The 23430-nt window shown below is 46.0% G+C and overlaps 1 protein-coding gene across 4 annotated transcripts in view; it reads right to left on the reverse strand.

Annotated features, from left to right (window-relative positions):
* Nucleotides 1-23430, reverse strand: part of FSTL4 (follistatin like 4) — a 207954-nt gene that overhangs the window by 96215 nt on the left and 88309 nt on the right. For all 4 annotated transcript variants that reach the window (XM_072023219.1, XM_027468512.3, XM_027468511.3 and 1 more), the window contains exon 5: nucleotides 4239-4429. In XM_072023219.1, coding sequence (XP_071879320.1) covers nucleotides 4239-4429 — 191 coding nt within the window. The remainder of the gene's footprint in view (nucleotides 1-4238; nucleotides 4430-23430) is intronic.

Below are 23430 nucleotides of genomic sequence, written 5' to 3' on the forward strand. Positions count from 1 at the left end.
CATGTAAAGTAAAGCTACAGACTGGGGGGCCTGGATCACCCAGGAGATTTTGCATTAAATGACCCATGGATAAATACCTCCCCTCAGAGGGGCACTGAGACCTGCTCTTTCTTAGAGGATGGTAATAACTTGGGTCCCAACACCATAAAACCCTCCAACTTGGAGCTCTGACTTGGCACAAACTTGGCTTTGGCCGCCAGCTGCTGGCACAGGCCCACGAGTCCTCTGAAGGCCTCAAAGCATCAGAGGCTTTGGAAACCAGCCACGTTCATAACTCACCAGATTAGGACAAGGTTTACAGGGCAAAGAGAAGAAAGAAACTCAACAAGTGCTGCTGAATATTCATACTGCCACCTCCCAACACAGTAATAACAAGCAACCAGTGGGAAGAGGTTATGTATTGGCTTTGTATTAGGATACAACTGCTAAGAGCCTCGTCCTGCAGCAGCACAGAAACACGTTTTCACTTTGCCAACGCACTGGAACATGAATATTCAACAGGGAAAAATCTGCATCTGATCTTCCTCTCTCCTCTGTAGGTAAAGACAAAATTGTACTCCTTGCCTTTAGGACTAGAGCGGGCAAGAGTTGATGGTGTACTCAAAAATGATGTGTTTCTTCAGCCCCTGACAGTTTGTTTCTTATATATTTTAAACATTTCATACATTCCACTTGAAAAATGAAGAGAGCTTTAAAAGTCATACATCCAAGTTAGCAAACTGCTAAACTCAGACCTAAGCATAATGAAAATGACGGCTTCTCTGAATTTATTGTGGAACATGAAGAAAACACCTGAAATATTGCATCTTCCAGGCAGGAAGGATTTTGCTGTAGTCCAGAGACTCTTTTATTTACTATTCTAGTCTTGGCCTATTATATTGGAGCAATTTAAAGTAATAATGCTAAAAAAATGACCTTTCACCTAGGCAGTAAAAATGTTCAATGAAAGTGAGATCAACCATAACTTCCAAGATCAATCTTCTAAAGATGAAAATTTCCCTTTGTCTACCTTTGTATTGAAAATTGATTAACTTTTCATAAGACTGACAAGTTTTTTTTACTAGTCCTTTTGATTTAACATTGATGGACAAAAAAAAAACAAAAAAACACAACCACAAGACACTTCAGCTCTAACATATTCATTAGATTTTATGAATCTGACTTGAAAATGCATTAAAAGTTTTAAATGGAAATAACATTCCCATTACCAGCACCGTTAATAGCCCTGCATACCAACGGCTGCAGGACTACGTGGGCACTTCACACTGCTGGGTCCTGAGGGAAATGGCTCGATAGGGTCTGTTGGCAGCAAGGAGGCAAATCAGGCTCTAAATAGAAGGAACGGACCATCTGCCGTCACCTTTTTGCTCAAAGAAATTATGCTGTGGAAAATAAACAAATGGGCAGAGATCCTCACCACATCCTGGTGCTAGAGGCTGCCCTGGTACCAGACTGTCCTTGCCGCAGGGACTCTGCTTCCAGTTTCTCCCCTGGGACAAATCCCTCTGCACCAAGCCACCTAAAAATCCTCTTTCAGGCTTTAAAAATTACTCCTCTTTTTTTTTTTCTGCAGCAGTGCAGGTTACTTGCCTCAGGTTTTTCCTTGCAGACAAGGTTATGGTGCTCAAGAGACTATTTTTCTTTTAAATAAAACAAAGGAAATGCACGGCAACAGCTCATCCAGCAGCCAGGGATCACAGTGGCTCCCTCTGCACCATGTCCATTTTACCTGCCTCTATCCATGGGCAATAAAAACCCCATCCTTGGAGGAACTTTAAAGTCGCAAAGAGGCTCAGATTAAAAGAGCCAACACAAATCACTCACAAATCTACCTGACAAGGCAAGACGTTTTCTGTTGAGATGGTAACATGGAAAATTAAAAATTGCTTATTACCTAAAAAAATCCCTTGGAAACTGAGTGAATAAACTGGTCAGGTAAGAGCACGTGGAAATCATATTGATGTTAGAGGTACCAAGAAAAAAAACAGAATGACATGCTGTGTGTGACCTGTGAATATCACTGGCACAAGAGCTCCAAAGCTGCCCGCAGACGAGTCCTGAGCCTACTCTGGACCTGGCCATGCTCCAGCAGAAGGGCTCGAGATCAGTGCAGCTCAGCTCAGGATTAAGAGCTTCCACGGCTCGTCTGTGCTTTGCATTGCCTGGCATTATTTTGGCCTTTGAGAGGTGATTACACAGGTGTGAGCCGTTGTGTACACATGGAAGGCATGCGGCTGAGACGGCTCCTAGCTGAGGGCTCGACTTGGTTTAGTCCATTAAACTGCAGAAGGCTACAGAGGTGCAAACACGTTTACTGATTCTGATGACATAGTTAGAAGAGGAATATAAAGAAAAAAAAATAAAACTACTCAAGGTCTACACTTGCTCTTGTGAGAGGGACCTGGACTCCAAGCACATCGGCAAGTGAAGCCCACAGTAACTTTGCGGTAGACCTTGAATCGCTGAGTTCTCCTTTAAAATGCAGGTCATTCTTTCCTCCTAATGGCAATGGCTTGCAGGCTGCCAAACCTCTATTTCCATGCAAGCTGAGTTTAATATCCTGACAGAATAAGTTTCTTGTAAAAAGGGGAAAAAATTGGAGAGTAGAACAGACACTTAGATGTAGCTATGCAAAAGCTGGCTTTGAATTCAGATAGAAGTGTTTTCTTATACCTACCATGTCTTTATAAAAAATCACTGAATACAGATGAAGTATTGTATATATTCATAGCTCAGATCTAAGGGAATTTACGCTGACACTTTGCATTGTGCAGACAGGATTGTGCATCATGTCAACAGCGTCAGGATTAAAATTCAGTGCAAACTGTTCTCCTCGGAGAGGAGCGGGCTTACTTCTGCCCTGCTTGCTCGCAGCTCGCATCTGCATGCCGGGGCTGCAGTGCACTTCACGTTTGCTGCGAGGAGCAGGTGCAGGTGGGATGCTCCTGCAGAGGGTGAAGGGCTGCCCTGCGACCTGGAGTCATTTCCAAATGACTCTGGAAAGAAGCTTGCTTCTCATGGAAGACAATGAAACGGTAAATACGTTCAGGTAACATTCTCATTGGAGATTTTCTTTTTTTTTTCCTTATTTTGAGGTTGGTGGTTTTTAACTGAGCCAAGCTGATGGACTTCCCAAGGCCCACAGATCTGCCATTCATCAACCCTGATCTCCCCATGGCTCCTCCAAGTTTTGTCATGTCCAGTGTTACCAAAACTGACCGAACACCCTGCAGGCGACCACACGCAGCTTCGCTCCCATTGCTTCTCCTCAAGACAACATCCATGTGTGGAGCATCGGAGCACTCAGGTGGGCAGCAAACACAAGCTCACGCCGTGTCCTGCTGCCCTGGCTGCCCCTGCCCACAGTTTGCACGAGAGCTGTGTGCTCAGGCCAAGCTCACAGTGTGGTCTGAAGAAATTGAAGCTGGGGATAGGACAGGTCCTGTGCTGCTGCCTTACGTGTTGAGGCATAAAAGCAGCAAGAAACCAACAGAATGCAGAACCGAGATGCCAATATGCATATTTTCCCTCTTCTGGCATAATGCTTTTTCTCTTATTTATAGGACTCTTTTCTCATGTTTTCACATGAAAAACAGAAAGTTGAGGACACAAAGTGATCAGTTCAACTGCTTGTGCTGATTCACTTTAACAATTAGATGAATTCCAAGAGCACAGCAGGCCCATGATTAGAAATAACAGTCTTCAAGCTCTCACCTTTTCAAATGTTATTAGGATCAGCTAATCGACATGTCAGTATCTTCCTTGGCATCCTGGGAAAACAAACCCGTTAAAAATGTTCTGAAGATACTGTCGTGTTACTACATGCTAACACACAGCCCAGAAGGCAGGAAGAAGAAGAAGGAAGAGATTTCTTCCTAACTTTACACACATCCAAAAACAATAAAATTAATTCTTGCCAAGCCAGCTACCTGGAAATACTTCAGAAGATGACTGTTAGCAGTGAGGATTATTATCTATTTTCAGGAGCCAGGATGGGGCTGGAAAGCTGCCATGGTTTTGTTTGTAGAGGAGCTTTAAGTGTTTGAGACACCACCATCTCCCCAGAGATGCGGAAAGGCTCGCAGGCTGCTGCAGGTTTTCCTCCCCTACCTGCTGCTGGACAGACAGATACAAACGACCGCTCTCACCAGAGCTCCTCTGCGCTACGCTCAACTCACATTTTGAATGAAAAACGCAATCCGCTTCATAACTCCCTTTTCATTGAACAACAGACCCACCTGAGCCAGCTCGGAGCTGCTGAGACGCCTGTCACTGTTTACATCCAAGTGCTTGAACAGCTCTTCAACTAGGAAGCGCTTCTGGGCTGCTCTGTCTGCGGCCAGGCTGCTCGGGGGGCTCCGGCGACGAGCCTGCAGGTCGAGGAGGATGCTTTTGAGCCGGCTGTAGTTCGCCATTGTACACGTGTCACCTAAAAGATAAGAGTGCGTTATAGGACCGTGTACATTCACCTTCATCTTTTTAAAGGACTGAACTTCTGAAGGGAAAAATAAGGCACAGGCAAAGACAGGCTGTCTGCATATATGGCACGGCTCAGATCTGTGATTTAGCAGCTCCTGTAGTCATCACCTTTTGTAATAGCTGACAGATTTTCTAAATCCTGCTGTCAGAGAAGCTCTCCAGCATGTTACTTTCCAGATTATAAGGCTTTGGTTACAGACGTCCATATTTGGCTTTGTAATCTCCACCCAAATTAAATCTGCTCTACATTTTTCTAAAGATTAAATAAATTAATCTATTATGTGATTAGAAAGTAAATAAAATAAAAATACAAAATTCTGAGAAGCAAATGGCACCCAAGTGTAACCCCATGCAAAACATGGGACCAACCTATGACAACCAGAAGGATTTGGGGTCAACGAGGCATGAAACCCATAGCGACACTAAATACTTCATCTCACTCTCAAGTTTTTAGAAGAAGAGGAATCCTTAAGCCCAGCACAAGGTGGTAAATTGGCCAAATGGAGGACAGCAAGGAACAGAGCTGCAGGGAGCCCCGGTACCTGGGCTGTGACCGCTGCCTGCAGCACCACAAAGCGCACACGCTGCCCTGCTGCAGGCTGACATGAATGCCTTCCTCAGCCCCTGACCAGGGAAAACAACATTATCGGTGAAAAGCCCTCAAGTCACTCACTCTGAAGTGACACCTGCTTGGCTGGAGGAATCAGACTGAACCTTCGTGACCCTGAAAGCTGCTCCTGCTGTGCTTGCGGCTGCCAGCTCTTCGGTGGCTCTTATCTGGGGAATGCCTCGCTCTGATTTACAGGCATCCTCCTAGAGAAGAAACACATCCACCTGCCTGACGTGGTATAAGATGTTGCTGCCCTTTTCTGCTCAACTGCTGTCTAGCAAAGCTCGGCAGAATGAAGCATGGGCACTTCCTTTTTGGTGCAATTCTGTTTCAGTGTAAACTACACCAGCTTGTTCCTGGCAGACTCTGGGAGCAGGGAGCAGCATTCCCATGGTCCAGCTGCCTCCTGTGCTGTGGGGGCAACAACCATCACCCACCAGCAGTGCCCACACATCCAGTGCTCCCGCTAGATGCCCTTTTCTCCAGGCCCTTAATCTCTGCACTGGTGCTTTTGAAACAACTTTTGTATTTCAACTCCCACCTCTGACCCTGCTGGATTAAATCTCTGAGGTCTCTCCTCAGTTTAAGGGACAAAGCTCTTGAAGATCAGTTCCCCAAGGACTTCAAACGTTCTTCCTCTGAAAAATAACAGCAGACTGTGATACTAATCGCTCGTTTTCCTGTCCTTTCACTGCTGAGCTGCATCATTTTTGGTCCTCTGGTCCCGCTCCAACTGAAACCCAATTAAAATTCCAGGTGGGAGGCATTTCTCCGACCGCAGACCTGTCCGCTGTCAAGATTTTTTTCGCCCTTCCTATTTTGTGCTCACGACTTCAAAACCACTGTGACTGGAGAAGGCGAGGGAGGTCAGAGGGGCTGGACATGCACACCCTGCTCGGGTCAGCGCCCCACTGCTATGAGCCGCGGCTGAGCCCAGGCTCATTTCCCATCCTGAGCTCAGGCCCTTCTAGCACAGAGAGCGCCTCGCTGCTCAGGGATATGAGCAGCCCCATTTCTTTTCCTTTTCTCTTAAACAACCTCCAAGGAGCTTTTGGCTCTAGGAACATGGGACCAGCCTCATCTCATGGAAAAAAATGAGGTTACTCGGCTACTCAGCTGCTATTAGTCTTGTTTATTAGTTCTGTTCCCTGATCCCCCCCCCAACATCAGGCCATTTGATGGCTACTCTGAAAGTAGCACGAAGAAATTTCTTTCTTCCAATCACGTTTTATTTAAGAGAAAAATTGATTGCTGCTTCCAGTGTAATGATGCAATTTTGCAATCCTGTCATAAATACAGATTTAGCTACTTCAGAACGAGAGGCTTTTTTTCTGAGATGGAGTTTTCCTTTCTCTCTAGTCAAATCTGAATCCCAGAGATGTATGTAAGGCTAATGAAGACAGGGAAATCGTTCAATTTGCCTCCCCCTCTGTTTCTGCTCTGTGGTTTCCCTCCATGAGCGCAGGCACAGCTCCAGGCAGGCCCCTGGTGGCACCCGGGCACCCTGACCCATGGCCTCCGTCCCTCCTCAGTGCGGGCACCCGGCCCTGATACCTTCCCTTGCATTTGTTTCTTTATCCTATCACATTTTGCCAGCAGCATATGACAAAGCAGTTCTTTCTTTGTAGCCTTCAGACCCTTTATTTTCTGCAGTCTGCTTTTTATTTACCCCCCTAACCGTGGCCTGGGCAGCACTTCCCATCCAATCTTTCTCCCTTGCTGGCCTTCGGACCCACCTCCACCCTGACCCTCTTTCTGACCACAAAAGGCAGAACTGGGAAAGGACCCAAGTACTTCTGAAGCCCCCTCATCTCTTCCAATACCCTTTCTTCTCACTTTATTAAGTTCATATTCGCAAACTCCCCAGCTAACTGCAGCCAATGTGGTATCTGCCAGGAGCAGAGCACAAACACCACAGCTCCTGGCACGTGGGGCCTGACGGATGCACCCTGTGGTGTGAGCCCGGAGACAGCCATCTCTTCGCCTCCTTACAACCCTCCATGGTTTTCCATGCTCTGGAAACAAAGCCATAAAACTGCTCCTCTCAGCAACACACGAGCTCCCCCGGCTGCAGGACAGCCCAGGGCAGGCGCCCAGCTGGGGGCTTCCAGGCCGCGCTGCAGCCTCCAGGAAAATAAAATGCAAAAAGTGAAAGAAAACAAACTGGGGGAGGAGGACAGAGCTGCACAGAGGACAGAAGGACACAGCAGCACATCCCAAATCCTGCTCTACACTTGCTCAAAGGACTTCTTTCCCCACTACCCCCACGTATGCTGTCACGGCCCAGCCACCCAGCGCAGCCCCATCCCAAGGGGCAGGGTAACGCCACCCCACTGCATACACAGCAAGGGAAACCACCAGTAAAACAATCACGTCTTCCATTTAAAAAAACAGTTCATTTTCTCGTTTGTTAGCACAGGACACAGTCGGGAGGTCAGAAGACATGCACTGCCCCTGCTCGGGCTGCTCCAAAACCTCATTACCTCCCCTTCCCTCTGGAGAAAACGCCACTCCTCAGCCCCGCTGGAAGCAGGTCCCTTGGCATCTCTTAACAGCACGAATGTGACAGACTCGACGGGTCTCACACCTCTGACAATTGTCCCCTGACATCTGAGGCTTGCAGTGACGCAGAAGCAGCCGCTCCAGAACAAGGCAGGTGCGGCCACTCGGCAGTGGGCAAATAATGAGAAAAAACCCCAAAGGTCTGGCCTAGAGGTGTGAGAGCAGTAATTGGTGCCTGTTTGGGGAACTAAAGGATTGATAAGAAAATGCACTCAAACTGTTATATTAAAGTGCATGTGCATATAAATATATAATGTATATATTTAATCTCATGTAGTAAAAAAAACACAGTAGGGAAAAACACTTCTGGAGGCACCCTTGAAAGATTTTACCTGCCCCTCCTCTCCACCAGGGAAGGGAGGAGAGGCATTTAGGCAACTCCAAGCATTTGGCAAGCCAATGCCAAGGCCAGCTAGGCCCTCCTGTTGTGTCCTTCCCCTCCTTTACCAGACATTATTCTTTCATCTTTAACCCAGCTACCTCCCCTATGGAGACTGCTTCCAGCCCTGTGGCGCTGGATGTACAGGTCCTGCACAGGATGGCTCTGTGGTTTCACTCCTTCTCCTACCCTCCCATCTCCTGCTGTCAGTGACACTTGTAATCTTCTTACACTGTGCCTGGGATTCACCAGCTTTATCAACTAAATACTCTCTCCTTAGGTTTCTGGCAGCACTGCTGTCTCTGTTTGCTGTTCATTCAGGTATTATAGCCACAGCTGTTAAACAAAAAAATCACAGAAAAATCATCTTTATGCCCTCTCACTTATTCCCATTCTTGTATCGGCTTCGCTAAGTGCCTCCAGCAGCTTCCTTTACAACCTGAGCTCATCATTAGCAGTCTATCTCATCTCAGACTGCCCTCATTGCTAGGTGTTGTTGATGGATGCCTCTCGGTGGGGTTTCCTTGTTAGCACACCCCAAGGACTCAGGTTCTGCTTGCAGTTGTAGCCACACAGACACCAGAAGGGTGAGCTTTGTGCTTCCAGAGCTGGCTCAACTGGAGCTGGGGCTCCCGGCCTGACACCACCTGGTGGCCTCCACTGCTCTTCTGAGAGGGGTTCCCACGGACTTCATCCCTGCTCAATTTCTGAGCACCAGAGATGCTGCTGTGTGTGTTTCAAGCACCCATGCTGTACCACTGCCAGCTGCCTGTCCATGCTGACCTGCACCACCTCCACCGCCCAGCTGGGAAGCGAGGCACAGAGAGCTGAAAACTTGGATTTGGGACAGGCTGAAAACTGCCCTTCTGTCCTCCATGGCCTGCACAAGGTCCCTACATACATGGTCATCTTTCTCGACTACTTTATATCAGGACTGGTTAGAAAAAAAAAAGTCACACATTGCTTGTCTGTGTTAACCATGACCCCACTATGATTTATTCTGCTGACTCCAGGAGAAGAGGACAGCTAAGGGCATACTGTAGACACTTGACATCAAAACTAAAAAGCTGATCTGCTAGCACAGGCTTATTTTTTCATTTTTTTAATTGACTTTATTAGCAGCATGTAATACCAGTGTCTTTGCATTCCAGCTTATGAATTTATTTTAAATTAAAAGAAAAAAAAAGAACCACTTTTCCCATTTCAAGAGACTCTGTATCACTTCTGTTGATGGCTACTCCACTTTTTGAACAAGAACCTGATTTGACAGCAATGTTTTGTACAACAAACACAAGCCTTCCCCAGGAAAAGCTGCACGCCTTTTGTCCAGAGGTAGGATGCCCTGGGCAGGGACGCCTTTGTTCCCAGCACACTGCTGGAGGTCAGCCTGTATCCCTCCTGTGAGCCTGACATCCCGCTTTGTAGCCCTGAAAGGAAAACGCTGGTGACTTTCAAACAAACCTTGCACAAGGTGCAGCTCCCTCCTGTGCTCTCGGGATGAAACTTCAATATACTTGCCAAGCTCAAAAGACAAGGGTTTCTGGCAAATATTTATAGAAATAGGCCATTAAATCGTCCAGAAGCAGTCCACAGTGACTCTCCATCTCCTCAGAGGGAGCCGAAAGTGGGGACCGCAGGGCAATGCCCGTGGGCAGGGATGTCAGTGATTCCCCCATCCATGCCCAGGAGCCCTCTGAAGAAACAAGGGCTTTTTATCTGTTTACAGCACTTTCAAAACCAGTGAAGCCTGGCGCTGTTTGTATTGAAAAAGGAAGGAATGACAGGCGAAGAAAAACAGCACAACAGAAGAAAAGTAAAAGAAAAAGCCAGTGCATTAGGGTCTGATTGCTAAAGTGTGGCCAATAACTGTCACATTTACATGCTCTGCTCACTCCGAGCAATTCTGTTCCTTGCTCTGTTTTGCAGCAGCTACGTAATTCATCCTGTTTAGCACTTCTGCATGCTTTGGCAGATAAAATATTGATCAGCCTGCCAAGAAACACCGAGTGCCATTCTGTTTTCATGTCAGAACTTGGTAATGAACTACATTTATCAAGACCATCCTCTCTGTGAAAGGTCAGTGGTGAATGTGGCTAAACTGTGATGACAGATCATTAATCCAGTTCCCTCAATAATTGCCCTCTTTAAGAATTTTACTCCTGGTTTCCGTGAATTGCAGCAGGTTTTACAGTAGGATCCCTGACCAATCTTCAATCCGCTCCTGAGCCAAGGCAGATAACAGAGAAGCAGCAAGGCTGGGGATTAACCATCCTTCAAAGGAATGCAGTTAAAATAAAAATGAAAATCAGGTAAGGAAACGCAGAGCTTTCTCTGATGGGTAAACTTCTCTGGCTGTAAACCAGTATTTTGCAAGGTGCCTTACAATGCGATGATTGCAAGAAGCATCCATGCTTCTTTAAATATCAAAAATGAAAAGGTAACACCTTATGGAGCACCAACCTCATGGTCCCTGGTATGCAGCTAACCTAACAGCAGGGGTGAACCTAAACACCTACAGGAGTCTTTGGAGGATTTGAGTCCCACAGGTAAGTGGAGATGGTTTTGAGGACAACCACAAACAGCAGCTGGAACCTGAAGCTTTCCATAAAACCCGAGGCAGAAGCAGAGCAGTGGATCCAGGCTAAGCACAGAATTATGTGGTTATCCAAACAAAAACATACACCTGGAGATTCAGACTTCTGTCCCTCCAAAGCCCCCAGGGGAGGTTCTCCCCAGGCCTGGGCAGAAGCAGCCCAGGGAGTACAACAATAACCCAGCAGAAAATCCCACCACCCAAAGTGACCTCCAGCAGCACTAATTTTCAAGGCAACCCTTCGCCAGCACCAATGCAGTAATAAAGAGCAGCTTGGAGCAGGCTGAAGAGTGTCATTTCGAAGGCAGGAGGCACCGGGGTGTCATTTTATTTGACAGTTCCTCTTCGACCGTGCTAGCTATTTTCGGCTGTTCCTATGGCACTTTGCTAGCACTAAGAAGAAATTTAGTGCAGGATACAGGAGCACCAGGCTTTGTTTTCTCAGCTGTTTCCATGGGGCAGAAGAGAGATGGTTACCAAAAATAACATTCCTGGGCAAAATTAAAGGGATTTGAGAAAGGTTTTTGTTGTTGTTGTTGTTTTTTCCTCCAAACAGCCCGTCCTTTTGTATGCTTTATCCAGGCTTTATGTGGCATTGTTAGAAGCATCAGAAAAGGACTGAACCAAAGTGTTGTGGGATACAAATTTATTTATGAGCATAGCTCCTTAATTCTTGTGCCGTTTACAGCTAAATTGCCTATCAGCAACGGCCCATTTTCATGCATACAAAATGAAAGCGTTTGCATGCCTAAACTGAGAAAATGTGGTCCCAAAACCTCAGAGTGCCGAATCTGAGGAAGATGATTACGTGAACTCTTTGCAGCCCTAATCCACAGCCTTGTGGCATGCCTGACCTGACAGAGCAGATACATACAGGGACAGGAAAATTAAAGATGACTTCAGTTCTTCAGGGGTCTCCTTACAAATCCCCACTCCTCCGTGCAAATTTTCTGTCTGTCTCTTTCTATTCATCTTCCTCGTTCTTTAATTGCTCTTTTTTTTTGCACAGGCATGGTGATACTGGATGGACTTCCCTCCTGCTTTCTGTGCATGGTTAGAAAGAAGGAAAAAACTTTGCTCTTCTCACCAAGGCACATGGCCAGATCCCCCGTCTGAGTGCTCTGCCTGCAGACACAGCAGCTCCCTGTGGTTAAGGAGCACATCAGGAGAGCTCTGTGAAATTCAGACACTGCCTGCAATGTAGAGACATCTGTGAGCTTTGAACCCTCCCCGCTCTGATTCTCATAGGCTGCAAGTCCTAGGTTTGAGTATGGTCATTTAGGATGAATAAAAATTAACCCGAATTTTAATCTCTCAGAAGTCCTATCGCCTGTTTGATGCCTCATCATTCAGAGGATGCTTCCCATAAAGCACCAGGCAGGGCCCTGCAGCCATTTAGCACAGGTAACTTCACGATAACATTCCTGTGACGTCTGGTGACACCCAGCGAGCATCCTGCTGCCCCCAAGCAGTGCCAGTGACCACGACCTGCACTATCACCACGTACAGAGTGAGCTGAATGCTGTAGATGTGACTTTTTGGCAAAGCTGGTGAATTGCACCGTGCTCCCGTTGCAGTGCTACCTGCCCGTCTGCTCTACACACAGCTGAACCCTCCAAGCCTGAGGAGCTGCTTTACTCCTGTCTGGAATTTACAAGTTAAGTGAAACTCTACCAAAGTTCCCACAAAGAGGAGCAGATGTTTAACATCATGCAAATTCGTGAACGTTAGCAATCCTTCAGCTGCTACTGCTGAAAAAATTCAATTAACAATAAAAGCCCAAGCTAACTTGCTTATCTTAGGGATGTGTTTCAGTTAATAAGATGTACATTTATCAGATATCCATATATAATTTAGCAGCAACTGGGAGCTCATTGAATATATCACAGAAATGGAATGGGATATATACTACAAAGTAGATACTGTTAAAATCAGACATTTACAACCTGGAAGAGTTAAAACTTGCCTCTGCATATATTTATTTCAATATTTCATTTTACAACAAGAAAAAGCACCCATCTATTTCTCCGCGAGCTTTTAAACTGTATTAAAATCTTCCAGCATCAGGACATAAACTCGCTGCTCTATAAACAAAAACCCAGCTCCTACCTGGAACCATTACCTTCCACACTGCCTAAGCCTGAACGAGCACACACCCCGCTCCCAGACACAGGGAGAGATGGACGGATTTGCAGCCTTCTTGGGAAGTCCAAGAGCCACGTTATTAGTCACCTCCTGCCGAGTATTGACTGTTCTTTTCTTGTTAAAAATTAAAGATGTTTGTCAAAGCACACAGAAGGAGCAATGCTGTGAGTATCAAAGCACACGAACGGGGAACGCAGTCAAGGCAAACAGCTCGCAGGTAACCCCTGTGCTGCGCATCCAAACTATTTGGTGAGCACAAACACAGTAACAGGAATCAGGAGTGCATTGTACATGATTCACAAACAGCAAACGGGCTTTGTCCGATGATTAATTCATCCACAACACAGCCCGCTCTGCTCTCCACCACTGCAGAGACACGATCCTACCCGCACACACACACAGCCCTGGGTCTGCTGAGCGCTCTCTCCACATCACAACATCTCCAGACTCTGTAGTTTTCCTGTATGAAAACTATTAAGCTAAATTAGACGTGCTGCATCTGAAGCTGCAGGTGGGGCGGGGGGAGCGGGAGAGGCAGAGATGCCACACGCAGCTGCTTTACACAGGAAAATGAGCTGAAAGAATGCCTCGCTACTTAAGATCCCAACCAAAACAAACTCATGGCTTAATGAATTGATGCAATTATTGAGAAACGCTGCACTGACGTAGCCTGGGAAGACAGCAAGGTTTTTGTACAGGCTGAGGGAAAAAGATGAAGAAAATAAGTCAGGAGAGGTGCCTGGGGCTGGCACCCCGGGCACTACGAGGGAGCTGCATCTCTCCTGTGGGGGCCTGGGGTTCTCATGGTCTGACAAACCAGAGATCTCTCCCGTTATCACACTCCACAATACGAAAACCCAAACCCGAACAGCTTAAAGTAACAATAAATGTCCTCGTGCTTTTGCTGTAAGCATGGCTGGGCCGAAAAAAAGATTTCTTCCCATGGAGAAACCCTTCTGAGAAAGCTCCCATCAGCATTTCTGTCCTGTCCGTGCAGAGGCTGAGACAAGGCACTCACCAAGCAGGCAGAGGGCTCCTGGCACAGTGTGAGAGCCTCCAAGTGCTACTGAAACACAAACTGTGCAAATAAACATGGCCAAACAGATCTGCTGGGGCCCTGCTAACTACAGACACAGCAACATCAGATGTTGTTGTCAGCAGAGGATTACAGCTTCAAGTGCAGAAGAAAGCAAAGCAGGAGCTGGACAAAAAGAGCTATCATCCTTGGTTTGATGAACATGGTCCGGAAACAAGAGACAAGGGAAAAAAACATCAGCAGGGAAAGAAGAGGAGGACTTGTTTTAAAGCCAACAAATTCTTTTGCAATGCATCTGCTTGTAAACACCGGCGTACGCCTGCTGCTGTGCTTCGGTTTCAATTCTTGCACCTGAAAGTGCTGGTTTTTAAATGAAGGGAACTGACCTGTTAATCAAACTGGGGAGAAGCACTTTATTTATGTGGAAGCATTATGAAAAAATAAAAATTAAGATTAAAAAAAAATATCTCCAGCCATTTGAAGCACCCGAGGACAAAATCCACGACACATTCACTTGCCACGTTGAGCTAGAACAGGTTAATGTTCGTACAGCCGTGATCAGGATGACTGATTAGCAATGCTCACTCTGCATTTCAGTGGAGTCCCACAAGGAAGAGCTTGGTCCATGAGCCTGAGTGACCAGAAAGCCGTGGCCACCTTCCTACTGCAGCCAGCGAGCAATCCTAAATTTCCGTAAGGAAAACCTCATCACAGCTGTACCCCAGACACCCTGTAACTCCCATTAACCAAACCAAACAGGCTTTTGTTAAATAAATGTTACATCTGCTCTGTCCGTCTTCTTCAGCTGATGATGCTCCACAACCTGCCGCCTGACATTTTCCAGCCCTCTGCTTCCCTCCTATTAGAGGAAGCAAAATTGGCTGGATCCCTCTGGGATGTAACCAGTGCTCACTTTTTTATGGCTGACTGGCACATCTATCAAATTCTTCAAGACAGCAAAGGTATTATTTGGAAGCTTTAATAAACCTTAAAACCCTCTGGCACTAATGTAAATTTTACTGATGCTGTTGTGCTATGAAACATTTACCTTTCTAAACAATTCAGCAGCTTCCGCTGTCGGAAGGAGCACTTCCCATCACTCTGCATTAGGGATCCCACGGATCTGTCACCCTGGCTGTGGTATTTTGCTTCTTACAGCCTGGTTTCTTGTTTGTACCACGATGTGTGCATGGAAAGGTAGCCAGAGATGAAGGCTACTGCAGGCCACGTTTCATGGAGTCAGGAATTTAGGGTGATTTTTTTTCTTGGATATTTGTTCCCTCCATCCCTTCTAGGGGACATTCTCGTTTCCATCATGAGACTGCAGGATCTGACTGCTCGTCCTCCATCACACCGACTTTTTAAGCAATTCTGAACCAGCCAGTGCCTGTGGTTACCTCGTTTCTCTCAGCAATATCCCCACGTGGAAGGTGTTTGACATCGACTGCTGCCCCTGCAGGCGGGGAGAGCAGAGGGTAAGCACACATGCTGGTGACCAGTTCTCACGGCATCCTCAGTTTAACTGCAATAAAGAAACACCGTAATCCTCCCCAAAACGTGTGTCCCTGCAGAGTCTCATAATCAAGAGCATTCAGAGAAACCTGCCACAGAACTGCTGCTGATCTCATGCACTTCCCCACCTTGCACTTCCCCGCTTGAACTGCGAAGTCTCTGAGATGCTCTTGCTAAGCACTGAAGGACAGTATGATTACAGGAAGCACAACTATTTATTATTGTTAAGAATGTGTGTAATGGGCTGATAATAACTTGCTGTGACTGTTGTTCAGCATGTCATTAGGAGACCTCCAAGGCATCTCATTAGTAGATTGTAACGTACACCCTAAAGGGCATTATGGCAATTATAAAATGTTAACTTCTAAAGAGGAAAACATGCACAAGGAGGGAAAAAGTATTTCTAAGGGGAAAAAAAAAATAAATAAAAAAGAGTAAGAAATTTCACATAAAACTCTTAAATTGGCCCAGCAACAACAGATTAAGGGGTAACCGTTACAGTATGTAAATGCATGTGTGAGAGCCCAATTCCTCCTCCAGAATTTTATAAGGTCGAATCTGCTCCACTGCAGTAGTTACGAGGGTTTCCAAAATTAAGCTGGATTCCAAAAGCTGGATTTTTGTTATCGTAACCATGCTGCTCACTATACGCCACCCCAGAAATCAGGAATGCAACAGAGCCTCCTGCGATGGACACTCAGAATTTTCCACTCAATTATGGAAGCTCCTGAATCGGTAAAGTGTTAAATCAGATCTTTGTGTGACAAACGGTGCAAACGAGGAGTCTGCTAGCACACCAAGTTGGCCAATTGACCAGAATGATCAGCCCAGCTCCACACGAGCACACCGTGACCTGCCCCCACCAAGGCAGCCCTACAGCTCTCACTAATCCCTGCATTAACTTACCATAAAAAACACAGCGCCACGCTGCTCCCCCTGCCCTGCTCCCACTGGAGCCCAGACAACAGAAACAATTTGATTTTTATTTCTAGTTTAAATTTGAGCACAAGGAGTAAACAGATCAAGAAACAGAACGAATAAGTAAAAGTTCACAGATGCACCGAGCTGAATTTGGGGGATGGATTCTCTCCTGTTTCTGCGTGGGACTTTTTTTTCTTCCTTTTAAGCGCTGTAATGATGGATGATGAATGGGACGGTCATCTAAGCACTGGAAGTGCTTTGCTGCTGACAAGGCAAATAACCCTTCGATGGTTCAGGGTACCAATTCCGGAGTAGATCTGCTGGAGACCTGTCAAGATAACAACATCCCTACACCGAACCATCGGCAGTGGGATTTTTCATTATGTATGTCACTAAAGTATGGGAGGAAGCTTCTTACTGTAAAAAGAAGGGGATGAAAACATGTTTTTCCTGAAGATTTTCAGCATCAAGAGTGACAGATATTCCAGGGTAAAGCATGAATGACAAATCGCTAAGTTGTGATCTGCAAAAGCACCACACCGAGCGTCTGCTGGGAGGGAATTAACACAACTTAAGGGCTGCGACGCCAGGAGCGACGGCCCCGAGGGAGCTGCCTGCAGCAGTTTCGTGCTGCTGTTTCTGTCCCCATCCTGCAAAGCTTCAGCTTGTGCTCTGCCTAAACAGGCTCTTCAGCCCCAAAGGGGCTCCCCAAGTTTCCCTATGGGAACCCCCAATTACGGCCGCGCTGCAGAGGATGGAGGCACCACGGCCCTGCCCTTGATGCCTGCTGCATCCCAACAGCCACCAGGAAAGGGAGGAGAAGGAAAGCACGTCACCAGGCTCTGCCAAAAGAGGTCAGGCCATTTACAGGACAGTCTTCCAAATGTAATTGCTTCCAAATCGATTGGCACCTGAACACCTCCTGCCCAAAGGGCACTGCAGCCAATACATCTGGCTATGGCGGTGAACTTGTTTCATACACCGGGAATTTTTTTAATTTCCATCTCTGTCCCCTATTTATAGCTCTCAGTATTTATTCCAAGTGGATTAAACAGAACACAAGTGACAGGTACAAGTGACATACCCCTCGGCTCCCCGGGGAGCTGCTGTCTGAGGGACTGACACACCTACAGGGTGTACGCACGGTAACGGCACGGCGCCACGGGGGCCTGGGTTTGTTCCCAGACAGCCTTCACTCCCACAGAGATCTACATCCCACCTCGCTGTGTCCAGACAGCACAGGTCACAAATGAAATTCAAAGCCCTGAAAAGGTTAAAACTGTGAGGTTTCATACAGTGGGGTGAATAAAATTCAGTATCGCAGTGGAGAAGGATGTTACAACGTCGTACATATTTAGTGGCAGTAAGATGCCAGCTCAAGTTTCTCCAAGCAAGTAAAATATCCTTGAGTTCTGATCTTTTTTTTTTCCTTTTAATGTTGTAGCAGCCAAAGATCTGAAAACTTTTAGAACTAATATTCTAAATTTTTATGCTTCACTTGCTAGGATTTGTAATAGTCGCAAAATGTTTTGAGTTGCAGTCAGTCAAGCAGCAAATATGTCTACGGCTGTCAAATAAATTTATTTTGAGCTGTGAAAAAAAAAAAAAAGAAAGATATAGCTATCTCATGTAAGGTAGCATCCTGTTGTCCCACAGATACCAGCCAGAAGTCCATTGGCCCAACCTCAGTGATCTGCCGAGTTGAACCATATAAAAAACGCGACAGTTGCATTCGTGAGTAGATTTGTAGCAACAATATAACCCTGACACACTTCTAAAAAATGAAATCTTAAAAAGATTGCGTATGTGGATCTCTGCTAAAGGGGACTGAAGGGCAGCAGCCGCTCGGCCTGTGCAGCCTGAAATGTCTGTATTGCGCAGACATATGGAGAAACTATGGAAATGCACTTGAACACAGTTGTTTCCTTGCAAATCACTGTGCCCAGCATTTCTCATCTCCCATATCTTCACGGAAAACACAACGTATGCCAAGAACCTGAACAAAGCAGCAAACATCAGCAGAGCAACATTTTTTACAATGCTCATTAAATTTTGATCAACCTTTCCTATGACACACGAAGATTCTTCTCTGGCTAACTTCACCACTCCCTAGGTCACCATTTTTTCATGTTTTTAAGATCTGTCACTTAGTGCCTTTGTCTTCGAGTTCACTCACTGAAACTTATGTTCAAGTACTCACAATTAGAAATCACAGCCAAACAGTTCAAGTTCCTCCAGACACTATCACATTTAATTGCAACCATTTACGTAAAGAGGAAGAATGATTCACCCCACTACAGAGTAAAACTCTGTGGTCCTTTCTGAACAGAAGGTCAAGTACGATAGCCATGGATGACCATTTCAGCCTCACAAACTATCAGATTACGGATCTGTGCATCACACAACAGGAGAGTGGGGCTGGGCCTGAGCTGTCTGTGCCTGTGGGCACCCCGATGCTCCTTGCTTGTGTCTCACCAGGTAAGAGGAGGTGGCCCAGGCAGCAGCACAAGTGGTTTGCTGAAGGCACCTCCCTCAGTCCTGGGGGACAGAGAAAGCCCAGATAGCTTGTACGGATCAGACCTCTAGCTTGTCAACACTTATCTAGTCATTAAGTTTTACCAAAAAAATTAAATCTTCATGTCACATAGAAGATCTCCATGGTCTGTTAAAAGACATTTTAAGAAAGCTAAGGCTGAACTTTACAGAAACAGTATTAGAAGCCAAAGAGGCTCTGAAATCAGTTTATATTCTCAAGTTTAATTTATTAACTCCTCAAAGGACCTTGACAAAAGCCTTGTCAGAGAGGGGCATGCTCCCAGAGCATGTATTTTCCATGGATACATATTTGGGAAGTGAAGAAAGAAAAACATTACTAAGAGGCCATTTGACTAATGCCACGTTCCCTGGTACCTCACTTCCCACATGCTCACCTCGACGTTACGATGCAAGGAAAGGATGGCACAAAGACCAGGGATGAACCCAAGATAACACAGAAATAGCGCAGCTCAAGGTGATGGTAACAGCGTGTTTAAAACCACACCTGGCAGAAGCATTTGCAGATGGGATGGCTTGAAGTCATAAAAGGAATGACTGCAGCTATAGCGTTCCCTTCAAAGGCTGAAATGCTGGAAACCTGCAGTTACAGGAGCCTCGGAGATAAGAATGGTGACAGATTACAGCCCCTGCTAAGGAAGGATGCCACCAGCACCCTCCTCCATCATTCTGCCTTGATGGCACTGCTGTAACAGTGCCAGAGCTTGCAGAGATTGCACTAAAATACAAAATGGGAACGGTCCACAACATCACGGCAAAATCCCTAACACTACTGTCCTTTTCGTGTTTATGTTGATATGATCATGAGATGTTATTAATGAAGCCAATGTCTGAGCTTCAGCTTCAGCAGCCATTGCATATCTCCACCCCAGCTTTTCTAACAGCCGCCGAGTATCTCTGAGCTTGGAAATATCTCAAATTTGCACCAAAGGCCTTTGGGAGGCAGAGTGGGGAGGAGGGGCTGGGGCCAATGTTTAATTGTACTTTTTACAAGCTGCTGCTAAAATTTCTGCCTAATTACACAATCATGGCCATGAATATCACTACTCAAAAACCCCGCTGCCTGCGTCTGTAGGAGAGGAAAGTCACTCCTCCCCTGGGGAGCAGACGTTATCAGCACATCCTCATCTGCATACAAAATCCTCAAATCGCCTCAAATCATGCAGATTGGAAAACACTACGAGCTGCCTTTATGAGACTTTAGCTAAAGGTTTTGATGACTACTAAACTCACGAAAATGAAATAAAGAGCTGCATCTGTTGTGAACCTGGAAAACAGACTGATCTGTAGTGCTGGGATTACTTTTACTCCTTATAATTTCAGGAGTGGAGCTTGCTTAAAGGCACTCGAACACGCATTGTGGTTAAGGCTACGAGGACACTAGATCACAGAATTCCTCCTGCCCATAAAGGGCCAGAAGCAGTTTAGGGAGCATCAATTTGTGACCTACAAAACTTGGAAATGTTTTAGTCTGAACCCTCCTGAACACGGTGGCAGCACCTCTCAAAACTCAGCCAGCTCAGCAGGGCGTGCGTATCATGTTCATTTATTTACACCACCAAACACACGAGGATATGGAGCAGTAACAATGTGGGCCAGCCTCTCAGCAGGCCTGAGATATGAGGGCACAGAGGAGCTGTTTGCTGGCTAATTCAGTGCTGGCATCCTCATCGCCATAAATTGTGCTCTGAACTGCATTAGCTGGCTGCTGTGTCCCTACCAGGTCCGAAGCGTTGGATATATATCTGCTGCTGCAGTGAACGTCCCCTGCATGGGGAAGTTTAAACTCTCAGAAAAATAAATTTTAAAGTAAAAGAAATAAAAATGCTAGGAATGGAGCTGCACTGCAAGTTGGTAAGTTTGTCCTCCCTTAATTACAGAATCACGGAATGGTTTGGGTTGGAAAGGACCTCAAATATCACCTAATTCTAACCCCCTGCCATGGGCAGGGACATCTCTCACTAGACCAGGCTGCTCAAAGCTCCACCCAACCCAACTTTCCTATATTGTCAGTCTGCAAAGGTATTTGTTGTATTAGTATTTGTTGTAGCAAAAAGAGAGGCACTTAAGGAGTTAAAGCCATCACCTTTCAAAACATCCCTTGCACCTGCGTTGGACTTGCTTATTTTCCTTTCTTTCCCTTTTTTTCTATAGATGGCGGGGACCATCTATTCCTGTCTTCCCGGGGACCCATCCCTTTTCAGCTCACCCACGCAGGTAGCTGCAGTCAGGCCATGGAGAGCTGCTCCAGCACCACGCTCCTGGCCTTGCAGCCATCACAACACGCGTGCCTGCAATGCCTGGCAGCGACTGCACCTTGGCAGGAGGACTGTTTACATGTGGACACTCGTTATACTACTGCAGAGCAGAAAGAACTTTCATTAAAATATGTAATTAAGTGTTCTTTCTAAGCTTCGGAAAAAATCCTATCTTCTTTCAGATTAAGAGTCTTTGTTTCCTTGACTTGGATCATAAAGTAACTCTTCTGGCAACTTCCCATCACATTCATACATCAGTTGTTAAAAATATCTTGAAAAACACAAAATGTAATGAATCACATCTGGAGCCAATTTGGACGTGTATTTGTTTTCTAAACAGTACGAAATTCAAACCTGGATCTGGAAATGATAATATAAGCACATTAAATTTTGACAGAAATAACGAGAAGTGGCCTTACTCGTACCATGTGTTCAGCCTATGTATTCTAACCAAATTAATCATGATTAGAACTCCTAAATAACTTAATGGAGCTAACATCACAAACTCAAACCTAAACTAAAACTACACAAACAGGCAAAGTGCTCACGGACCAGCTACCCAGCCTGCCAGACAGCAGTGCCAGGAGGAGGCGTCCTTCAGTACCCACCCAAGCGATGGTTACTTGGGCCAGACAGGCAACAGGCGGCATTTCTGTAAGATCTAGAGGTTACCGATTCTTCTTTAGTGCAATTATTCAGACATAAACACTCTGGCCTGTAAAATCTACCCCATGCTTGCTGTTCATAAGCTGTATCTGTTATTGAAGCCTGGGCTCTATTTATGTCGTCCTCAAGCTTCACAAGTGAAGTACTCATTTATTTCATCCTGAGCACAATGCAAAGGTTCTAGCTCAGCAGAGCGACCCCTGGCAGCTTTACCATTCCCTTTTCTGATGCTCAAGTGAGCAAGACCTCCGTAACAGCCTAACTCTCCCCACCACCTTCCCCAGCACTGCATAAACCAGGCTCAGGCACTGCAGAGGACATCGCGACTGGTACCACGATGTGGCACTGGGACCCACCACCACCTTCACACCTGGGTCACAGCCACTGCTGCCCTCCCCTTCAGCCTCTGGCAACCTCCAAATTCACCAGGATTTTCTCAGGAAGCCGCCCTTGGGTTCAGGTGATCTAAACATGATTTTCCGGGGAGCCAAAGGATGCCGCTCATCAGCTCAGCCAAGCCTGGCTGCTCAGGAGAAAGGCACGATGTTGCTAGATGTTTTTTGCAGGTACTGGAGATGTGGGAAGCCTAAAACAAGTCAAAGTACCACCCACATAAAAAAACAAAACAAAACACAAAACCAACAAAAACAACTGAAAAACAAGCCACAAGCTCTCTGTGGCTCTTAACAAGAGCTTCAAAGCCAAGCTGGGTGCCAACCACCTACAGGTGCAGCCTTCTCTCTCCTCCTCCCCTGACTGCACGGGGCTGAATGAGAGGTAAAAATCAAAGTGACTCAGAAATTTGCAATTTCATCTGCAAAAAAACAACAAGCAGAGATAAATCAACAATATCCTCCAGAAGGGTACGTTGCAGATAAGACAACAAGGTTTTGGAGAAGTTGCTAAAAATTACGGTGAGTAGGTGAAGTTTTCTGTACGACTCCACACCTTGAATACCCACGGAGGCAGCCCAAACACAGCCGGGGTACAGCTGAGCTGCAAACCTGTGCACCTCTGAATGAAATCACCGGGTCTGCCAGAGGAGGTCTGCATCTCACACGGTGCAGGAGCAGCAGGCTAAAATGTAAAATAATCACACAGACATGAGAAAGCAGCAATGAAACACTCCAGGAGACACCCCTGCGCTCTGCACAAAGTGCCCTGTGAAGCCGCGTGTAGCCTAATGTGCTTCCAGAAGTAAACACATGTCTTTCTGCACTAATGATCCCGAGGAACGAGTGATTAGGCACTTCCTATTAATGCCAGCCGGCTCTTTCTGTCACTTCATGATACGCCTGGTTTCCCAGCGTGACTGCAGCTCCACGCATGCCCTCCGAGTGGTTCATTTTGGGCTGAGACTATGGGAAGAAACACGACGGAAGCAGCCGATGTTGTCAGCAGCACTCTGAGTTGGCCGGACACCACCCTCAGAGCTTTATCCCATTGCTCACAAATAAAAAAATAAATTATTTTCTAAATAAATAGCTAAAGTGGGATGAAATATACATCTCTCTGGGGCTCACATTTTTGAAACCTTGATGATATCTTCCGTAAGGGCAAATGATTTTTTCATTAAAAAGAAAGTGAAGATAATATCTTCATTTTCAGAGACAGTGACATCCTCAATGTCATTCATAACCAGAAATTAAAACCAAGGTAACTCAGGTACTTGTAGTGCTGTGCTGAATGAAGGACAGCTGTGCTATTTCAAGTGCC

The sequence above is a fragment of the Anas platyrhynchos genome, chromosome 14 (genome assembly GCF_047663525.1).
Source record: "Anas platyrhynchos isolate ZD024472 breed Pekin duck chromosome 14, IASCAAS_PekinDuck_T2T, whole genome shotgun sequence".
NCBI lineage: Eukaryota > Metazoa > Chordata > Aves > Anseriformes > Anatidae > Anas > Anas platyrhynchos.